The sequence below is a fragment of the Octodon degus genome, unplaced genomic scaffold (genome assembly GCF_000260255.1).
Source record: "Octodon degus isolate 3935 unplaced genomic scaffold, OctDeg1.0 scaffold00079, whole genome shotgun sequence".
NCBI classification, from domain to species: domain Eukaryota; kingdom Metazoa; phylum Chordata; class Mammalia; order Rodentia; family Octodontidae; genus Octodon; species Octodon degus.
Genome location: NW_004524655.1, coordinates 9,275,690 through 9,285,600, shown reverse-complemented (window position 1 = coordinate 9,285,600; position 9,911 = coordinate 9,275,690). Strand labels below are relative to the sequence as shown.

The 9,911-nt window shown below is 42.3% G+C and overlaps 1 protein-coding gene across 2 annotated transcripts in view; it reads right to left on the bottom strand.

The window, feature by feature from the left end:
* Positions 1 to 4,075: 4,075 nt before the first annotated feature.
* Ankrd13a (ankyrin repeat domain 13A) overlaps positions 4,076 to 9,911 on the bottom strand; it is a 36,021-nt gene continuing 30,185 nt past the window's right edge. For both annotated transcript variants that reach the window (XM_023720957.1, XM_004636307.2), the window contains exons 13-15: positions 7,124 to 7,284; positions 6,313 to 6,380; positions 4,076 to 5,737 (exon numbers count right to left, since the gene is read on the bottom strand). In XM_023720957.1, coding sequence (XP_023576725.1) covers positions 5,542 to 5,737; positions 6,313 to 6,380; positions 7,124 to 7,284 — 425 coding nt within the window. In that variant the 3' untranslated portion in view covers positions 4,076 to 5,541. The remainder of the gene's footprint in view (positions 5,738 to 6,312; positions 6,381 to 7,123; positions 7,285 to 9,911) is intronic.

Sequence of the window (9,911 nt, the reverse complement as noted above, 5' to 3'; positions counted from 1 at the left end):
CCTGCCCCCAGAGCATGTTGAGCCTGGCAATTGAGATTGGGCGTGGTGGCATGTGCCTGTAATCCCAGCTCTTGGGAAGCTGTAAACAAGTGGATCACTAGGAGTCCAATCTAGTAACGAGACCCTGAACATCCTGTTGACCCTTCCCTAAAATACAAAAAAGAAAATTTAAAAAAAGAGAGAAAAACCCCACTTCCAGGTATGTCTCTGTTGTCTCAAAGTCTACATCTGTGTTGATTTATCCTATCAAGCCAGCAGTAGTTTTTTGGCAAGGTAGTGGATAATTGCACAGCACGCCTGCACCTTCTGGCCGAGACCAGAATATTCGCCCTGCAGCCATCAGTGCACCTTCAGTGGGCCTGAGCCTAGCTGGGAGCCACTAGACGGAGTTGGCAGAGGCTCTGAGTTATGAGCTCAGTTTGCCCTTCTCCAAGATAGCTCCAGGCCAATTGCTGTCTCGAGTGGGACAACTGAGTCCTCTGCATTCACCACCAGCTAGTGTAGTCCTTCATGTCTGCTGCTCCCTTCCACTGCTGCGTCCTGTGCAAGCCTCTGGGGCCACCAGCAATCACCATGTGTCCATAGATCTGAACCACTCCTCTTGCACAGTGAGTCCCATCTGAGGGAAAAGGCATAGCAGGCTACTGCAGTTTCTCTCTCCACTCTGGGGACTTCAATTCATGCTTGAGATCTTTCCACTTTGCTCTTGTCTTCATAATGTTGCTATATTCCAGTATCTGGATGTGCAGAACCTTTCAGAGGGATTCTTTCTCTGCTGCTGCCATCTTCCTGATATAAATTTTAAAAATTCAAATTAATTTTTAGGGAAGCACTGTGAAGTAGAATTTTAAATTATATGTGAAATACTATTGCCACTAGACAAGGTATTGATATCAGAAAACTAAGCCATGTCAAACCTGGCTTTTGACCTGAGTTCCACTCCCATCTCCAATTATTAACAGGCTTAACTTCTCTAGAAATTGTTTTCTCACCTACGAAATTGTGATACACACTAACTGTCATGCAGACATAGTGAAGTGAAAAAATATAAATGTAAAGGATTCATCCCATGGGCCTGTCCATAGAAGTTCCCAGTTATTTTGTTTGCTTTTTGAGACAGGGTCTCACCATGTAGTGAAGGCTGGCCTTGAGCTCACAGCAATGTTGCCTCAGCCTGAGTGTTGGGATTATAGGTGTGTGCTACCACACTTGTAGGATTTTAGTGGGGTTTTTTTTGTTTGCGCCGAATGCCTTCAGGGCATGACTGGCTGTCTTGTGTTGTGGGGATCGAACCACAGCAACCTGAGCCTGACTGCTTTGTTGAAGCAGCCACTTAAAGAACTGAGCTAAGGGGCAGGCCCCCTGCACTTGTAGGATTTTAAAGGAAACAGGAAAAACTTGCCAAGCCCATGAACTTTGTGACTTATTCTTTGGTCAGTAGCGGAAGCCATGGTTGGGTCATGTTCCAGCTTGCTTCTTTCTTTTCTTTCTGTCTTTGTTTCTTTCATTCGTTTGTTCGTTCTTTCTTTTTTTTTCTTTCTTTCTTTTTCTTTCTCTTTTCTTTTTCTTTTCTTCTTTCATTCTTCCTTCCTTCCTGTCTCCTCTCTCCTTCCTTCCCTCTCTTCCTCCTTTTTTGGTACTGGGAACTGAACTCAGGACCTTATGCTTGTCAGGCAAGCACTGTTCTGGTGAGCTATATCCCCCGCCCATGTTCTAGTTTTCCAAAACAACTTTATAATAGTTATTCTACACAAATCCAAAACCCAGTTTAAATTATTGTTCCAATTTTATCATCTGTTCCATATAAGAATTCAAGCTAGAGTATAACAGAATAATCTTTATGGAAAGAGGATTATTACAGAGGGTTGCATAAAGATAAAAGCATCAATTGTAGAAGAGCATTGTACCAAAAACTGGCCAACTAGTACTTCAAGTGGATATTTTCCTGGCCTTCATCTTTGGAGGGATGTAGGGAGGTGATTAAAGCCCAGACCTTACAGAGCTAGGGAGATAGTTCAGTGGCCTAAGTGTCTACCTGGCAAGCCTAAGGTCCTAAATTCGATCCATGGTACCTTAAAAAAAAAAAAAAAAAAAAAGACTTTATAACCCAACTATACTACCTTTGTAAACATATGAGCCCATGTAATTAGCCTGCAGCAATTAGATAAAATGAGTTATGTTAGAAAACACTAGGGCTAGCCTGATAGCTCAGTGAGCAGCAGCTGGGGTGTGATCCCGGGCATGCCATGCGGGCCCCACCCATGAGGTGCACTGAGATTGAGGCTAGGCATGGTGGCGTGCACCTATAATTCCAGCACTTGGGAGACTGAATGCTGGTGGATCACTACAAGTCCAGTCTATGTAGTGAGACCCTGTAGACCCTGTCCTAAATACAGAAAAAAAAAAACCCACTAAACTCTTAAAATTAAGGAGACTCAGTGCATGAAATATGGGGACTCTGAAGCTATATTAGCATATTATATTATATTGGATGTTACATCCAGCTGGAACTCAGTCTTAAACCCACATATATTTCTAGACATAAGTCTGGGTGGGACTTTGAACTCCAACAGTCACCTGAAATTTCCAGTTTGGGCTAAAGATATAGCTCAGGGTAGAATACTGGCCCGGCTTGCATGCTGCCTGGGTTCAATCCCCAGTACTGTAAAGAAAGAAGAAAATCTTTCTATCATCCTACTCATCCTTCTTGATGTTCTCTGAGTTCTGCAGGAGAGTGGGAAATTTCTGTTTCTTGTCCTTATTTTTATATTTTAGGGAAGGGTCTACAGGGTATTCAGGGTCTCACTACTAGATTGGACTCGTAGTAATCTGCCTGTTTACAGCCTCCCAAGAGCTGGGATTTTAGGTGCACAACACCACACTGTCTCAATTGCCATTTTAGTGTGCCCCGGGGGCGGGGCCAGCATGGCAGACCTGGGGATTGAACCCCTGGCCCCTGCGCCTGCTTGCTTTAATCCACTGAGCTATTTAGTTGGCCCTTTCTGGTCATCATTGAGAGCAGACTTTTCTGCTTGACACCTCACATTATGCGTGCTGTGACAATTTTGTTTACAAAACAGAATGTCTTAGCCACTTTGTTGTACTTAGTTCCTACAGTCTTATGAGTAGAAATTGCTCAATTCAAGCTTTAAAAAAAAGAAAAAATTCAGGTGTTAAATCACCTCTTAACCTAGAAAGTTTCATTCATAGCACTCCTAGTGCTCTGAGTACTGTGATTTACTTCCCTCCCTAAAAGCAAAGCAACTTTTCACATGTTCCCATGTGTCAGAGCCTCATTTCTAGAACTCAAAGCTTTTGCTGGCCATTGTCCTTTCTATTTATTACTAACATATTAGGTATAGGATGAGTTTGTAAGCTCTGTTATCATCTGGATGTGTAAGAACAGCCTTGTGAAGCACTCTGACTTCAAAGGAGAGCGCATGCTCACCCAGAGCTGATGGTGCACATGGCTGCCTTCCTCCAGGATGGCCTGCACCCCTCCAGGGGCATCTGCAGAGGCGTCATCTGTGGCCCAACACTGAACACTTCCAGCAAGTTGCATGGTGAGTGTGTTCTGTGTGACCTGGGCAGGTAGGCTGACACCAGTGTCCCCCCTCATACCTGAGTATTTACACACCTGAGCAATGTGCCGGCACCTATAACTAGAAAATAATGTGCAAAGAGATAAGACTCAGACTGTCCAGGATACAGCACCCTCTACAGAAGCAGTCTTTATTTGTATTTTAAGATAGAACACATGAAAAATGCTGTGACAGGTTGACATGATGGTCAGTCCCTTTTTAAGTAACTCCCTGGGACAAAAGTCATAGACTTCAGGAAGCAGAGCAATGGAATGCAAACATAGAAATTACCTGTGATTTACCTTAGTGAGTAAACATTGTGGCCTACCTGCAGCCATTCCCAAGTGACTTCACTCATGGTAAATGCCAAGTAAACAAAATGCCAAGCTGCATATATAAAAATGTGATTTTTGCCTATCCTGGCCTCTTGTATACAGAAGGAATTTTGGTCAGACCATGACAAAAAAAAAAAAAAAAAAAAAAAAAAAAAAAAAAAAAAAAAAGGCAGATGGCTATATGGAATTAAAAGCACAGTTCTGTGTGTCTAAGAAAGTTTTACTGGCAACACTAACTATGATACAGACATTAAGTGGGACAGTAGTTTATGTTTCTCTCCTTATCCCAAAAGAAGCAGAACAGGAAACAGGTGTGAAACAGAGGAGGATATCATTTACCAGGTTATTTCAGTGCAGCCTATGGGAATGGGTGCGAGGTACCCTCGCTGTATTCCCAGGGATCTGTTGTGTGGTAAGTATTTACAGGAGGGTTAGACAAAATAGTTAACTACTAAAGGTATCCAAAAAAGGCCTGAGAAAATCTGGTTAAAATGTATAACCTTGTATTGCTACTGATGGGAATAGTTATCTTTATATCTTTTAAAAATAATAAAAAGATTCTGTTAAAAAATATATTTATCCAGAAAGGTGTTGATTTGAACTCTAAAAAGCAACACAGAATTATCATTTTCCCTTTTGAGTGAAGTGCCATTGAGCTCCATGTCAGTTTCCTTTCTAACTTCAAATCCACTCCTTTCTCTCCTGTGAAACTAGAACACACAGCCAGTTCTTCGTAGGCTCCTTCACAGAAATCCTCCACTGGAGCAGGTGCTGAATGTATGCTCAGTTTGGTTCAATGTCACTGCCAGTTTGTTCAACCCAAGAACAAGCTGTGGGCTCCCTAGCTGCTCTTTCGGGGACAGGATTAGCTGCCTTAGGGTTAGCCTGGAGGATCCTGCTCTCAAAGAAACTGCTTCTACAAATTCAAATTGGATCTCTCAATATGTGGAGTAAGGTGGTTTGAAACTACTAGTAATTTTTTAAGGCTAAGGCAACATCCGTGGTCATTTATATATCTTAATTTGATGCAAATAGGTAACCTCAATCTAAAATAGATCCTGTATGTATCTCCTCTTTAACTTTAGCAGGGGGTAGAAGGAATGGCATTAGGTGGAAGTGGAGGAGGCATAATGACAATGTTCTAGAAACCCTATATACAGGTAAAAATAAAGAGTAGATCGGCACAACCCATTTCTTTGGTGAACAGTACAAGGTCTTAAATTCATAAACCATTCTACAAAGGCTGCTGCTGCTCTCGTATATAAAAGCACCCTGACTCTGCAATAACTTGTTTTGTTATCACTCCTTGATAAAAATGTATCTACAAACCTGCGTGCATTGGGGTTTTGTCTAAAGCTGGTAGTAAAAACGTGACCTGCAAGCCTATACAGCGAATGGAAAGTGATGATGCTCTCCTCCCTGAGCCTGGAGATGGGACCTGCCACTCGCCTCTTTCCACTTGGGGGAGCATCTGGATGGGCGGGCGTCCCTGGTCTTGCACCTCTGTGGAAAGAAGGGCAGCTGCCATCCTCGCCCAGGGTAGGCCCTCAGTGCCAGGCTTCCGCTGACGTAGCACTCAGGTATGGCCCAGGGCCTCTGCGGGGTGCAGCCCGCGGGCAGGAAGTCTACTTCTCGGTGAGGGACAGCCGTAGGGCTTGCTGGAGCTCGGCCTCCTCCTCCCGGAGCCGGAGCTCCCGCTCTTCCAGCTCTTTGGCAGAGAGCTCGATGGCCAGCTGCAAGTCACTGTCAAAATGGCCTGTCTCGCTCAGGGCACTTGGGCACAGGCCTTCGGTGCTGGTGAGGAGGCTCTCCTGGATTGCCCTGGTTGGAAAAAAGGAAGAAGAGAGACTGTCATTGCTATCAGCATCATGGTAATGGTGGCAACTGCAGTTTTCTTTTTTTTTTTTTTTTTTTTTTTGCATGAGGCAGCCTCTCGTGTAGTTTAGGCTGGCATTGAACTTGCTATGGTTCTCCTGCCTCAGCCTCTTGCATTCAGCACCACACCTGGCTCTAGCAATCGCACTTCTTAACTGCTTACTAAATGCACACTGTGTGCCACGCACTTCATATGCACAATACCATTTACCCTGTGGGGCTGTGGATGCTGCACAGGGTGAAAAACTCAGTGTTCAGAGATCTACCCTGTGATCTGCAAATTGAACAGTAAAACCTAGGTTCTTCCTTAATTGTTCTCCTCTGTGCAGCACTTTATCACCCCTTCCTGATACACTGTCAAGAGGTTAGAGCTAGTTTAATGAGTAACTGCCACAGAAGGAAGCAGGAGAACCACTTATATTTGTCCTCTTAGACATGCACAATACACCTGTGTGTGTATTAAGTGGTGGTTTCAACCTCAGTTTGACAAGAGCCACATCACCAAAAGTCAAGTCAGTTACCTCTCATACTGGGCTTCGTAGCTGTGTGTTGGGCTTATCCCTCCATTTGAAGCTGGTCCTGCAAGTTCCTAGTGAAAACAAAAGTGACACATATGAATAGACGACATTGTTGCCATACTGATAAGGAAATGAAACCAGCAAGAGGAAAATTAATATTCACATGCTTATTATTGCTGGTGCTGTGCAAAATACTAATAGGGACTTAGGAGCCGGGTGTGGTGCCACACACCTGTAATTCCTACACTTGGGAGGTTGAGATAGGTGGATCACAGCTAGCCAATATGTATTACATAGTTCAAGGCCAGCCCTAAGTTACCCAGTGAAACCCTATTTCAAAAAGAACAAAGAAAAACAATAACAAAAACTATACATAGACTCAACAACTATTTTCATCCCATGTGATGTTTAGTCTTCCTTTGGGGAGGGAGGGAGCTAAAATTCACATCACTACCTTCATCTAGACTAACCTTCATAATGTTTAGGAAAACCTTGATAGTATAATTGTAGCTTGAAATTACTTCAGTATTAGAAAATGAGAAAGCACACTTCAAAAACTAGGCAATGAGTAGCACTATGGGTGAACATAAGGAAAAAGAAAGTGTGTCTGAAGACACTTTGTGAGTGACAGTGACTGGGGTTATGCAGATGGTCGCTTAATATAGTAAAGTTTTATATTCACCATAGACTATAAAGTGATCTATGTAAATACACAAACGTGCCAAATCTGTTATTTGGAATATGTCTTCGGATGTGTACAAGCAGGTCCACCAGAGGGTGCCCCAAGCCCTGCTGTCTATCCCGATAGACGTACGTGGTTCCTGCTGGATTCCAACAGGCTCTGCTGGATGGCAAACTGCATTAGCTCGTAGTCCTCGTCTTGCAAGTGCACATTCCTTCCGTTGTCTTGAACGTGGTAAGACTCAGGAATTTCGAACACAGATTGATCAACCTCAAAGTTTGTGAACTGAGAAGCTGAAGCACAAAGACAGCAATCCAGGATCTGATCTCATTATACTGAATTTCATTCCCAACTTTGTATTTTTATTTTTCAAATTGAACCTAAGGTCTGCTGTAGCGATGGCGACCTTTTGGAGCTTACAGTGATACCAAGAGCCTGCTGCAGCACGCGTGCTGTCAGCTCGCCACCACTGATCTACTGTGTCGTACACAAATGCTGTAACACTGAGCTACATCCCCAGGCTACCATCTCGTCCGCTGTGTGACACAGGGTCTCACAACATTGCTCAAGCTGGCACAAACCAGCCAGGTATGGTGGCACGCACCCATCATAGCTGCTGGGAGGCTTAGGCAGGAAGACTGCAAGTTTGAGGTCTACCTGGGTAATTTAGCAAGAATCTGTCTGAAAATCAAAACGGTCATAATCAAGATGGGAGTAGTGGCACATGCCTGTAATCCTAGCGCTCAGGAGGCTGAGGCAGGAGGATCACTGGTTTCAGACCAGCCTAGGCTACACAGTGAATTCAAGCCCAGCCTGAACTGCACAGTGAGACACTGTCTCAAAAAGACAAAAAACAAAAACAACAACAGAAAAGTCATAATCAAGGCTTATTATTATGCGAGAAATTTTGAGAATTCAAACAGTAAAAAAATACCAGAATACTTCTTGGTGCTTTGATTTTCTTAGTGAAAAAACTAACACATGGTCAAAAATACCGTATTATAAAATAAAAAATGAAGATTTCTATCCCTGTGCGAAGCCTATTTCCAAATACCAAAGGCAGCCAGTGTTTACTTGTGTTCTTTGATGACTGATGTACATGGGTGGGTATACAGGTACATATATATACACAGTCATACACCAGTTTTTCCTTTTTTATAATGAAATCTGGTAAATTTATGAGTATATAAGATCTTCACACTTAAAATATAGCTGTAATGATAAAATGCTTGTGTATCTTCTTTTTTAAATTTATTTATTTATTTTTTTGTGTATCTTTCTTCTAAGCAAACACACAAAATATTACCAACATCACACCCTTCTTACCAATATCACCTTTCTTTTTCTTCACGGGTAAACCCATATTTAAGAATATTGGCTTTTACCATTTAACTCCTCTCTGGAATTTTGCCAGCTGAAATATATTTAGCCTGTTTTGTAACTATACAAATGGACTTGTATGAATTTGTTCTTCATATTAGATTTTTCTCCCATTCAACATTGTTTTTGAGATTTTGATACCCTTGGGTATATTCCCTATTACAAATTATTTAACTGTATGAATGTAACACAAGTAGTAGATTCTGTGATCTCAGAATATCTGGTTACTTTTCAGAGTTTTTGCTATTATAAACAATGTTATTATTTATTATTGGGGTCTCCATATGCAAAAATTTCTCTGTGGTACAAACCTATAAATTCCTAGATTATTGGGTATATATGTCTTCAATTTACTAAGTAATGCCAATTTTTTTTTCAAGAAATTATACCAGTTTACTTTTCCTAGTAAAAGTAGATGAATGTTCCTTTGCTATACAAGTCCTAAAGGTATAGAATTATCCAACTTTATTGCCACATTGGAGTGTACAGTTGTAGTAGAAAATGTGCCCCAGCCAGTCCAATAGTTGCCCAGATAACAGTTCCTGTTACAAGTTCCTGTTAACTTCTGTCTCCTAGAAATGGCTGGTTACTCTAATGCATATGATAAGAACCAATCAAAGAGTCAAATACTCCACCTCTGCACTTCTCCTTTGCAACCAGCCCCATAAAAGCCTCTCTCCAGGGCTGGATATTTTTTTTTTTTAAATGTATTTAGTACAGGGTCTACAGGATCTTACTACACAGATAGGACTTGTAGTGATGCTCCTGTTTTCAGCCTCCCAAGCACTGGGATTACAGGTGTGTGCCACCACGCCCAAGCTATCTCAGCAGGCTGGGTCGAACTCCCAGTCCCTGCACCTGTCTAACTGAGCTATCTGGCCAGCCCTTAGGGCTTGACATTTTGAGGAACAACTGATTTCCTGTCAGTTCCTGTCCAATGTTAAATAAATCTGCCTTCAAATTCTAGGTGTTGTGTTTCAGCTTGCTCTTGCGAAATTGTATGCTACAGTTGAATCTAATTTGTTTGTTTTTGTTTTTCTGGATCTTGCTCTGTAGTACAGGCTGGCCTTGAACTCACTTTGTAGCCTAAGCTAGCCTCAAACTTGCAGCAGTCCTGGATTACAGCTACGTGTCACCATGCCTAGCAACTCTAATTTTTTTATTTGAAGTTTTAATTTGCATACACCAAAGTACTATCTTTTAACTGATCATACTGGTAGAATAAAAAGAAGAAAACCATTATCACCATCACATAGTTGTGCAAAAGCCAGCTGACAAAAATCAATGCCTAAAAATGATAAACTCTCCACAATGAGTTTGATCCCCAGCATCACAAAAGAATGAGCAAAACTACTAAAAAGAAAAAAACTTGGGCTGGGGAAATAGCTCAGTGATCTGAGCACCTGACCAGCAAGTGCAAGGACCCGGGTTTGATCCCCAGTACCACATGCCATGCCAGCCCAGGAATCCCAGGCGCACCATGGTGGTCACTGAAGCCAGGCATATGTGGTGGCGCACACCTGTAATCCCAGTGCTGGGG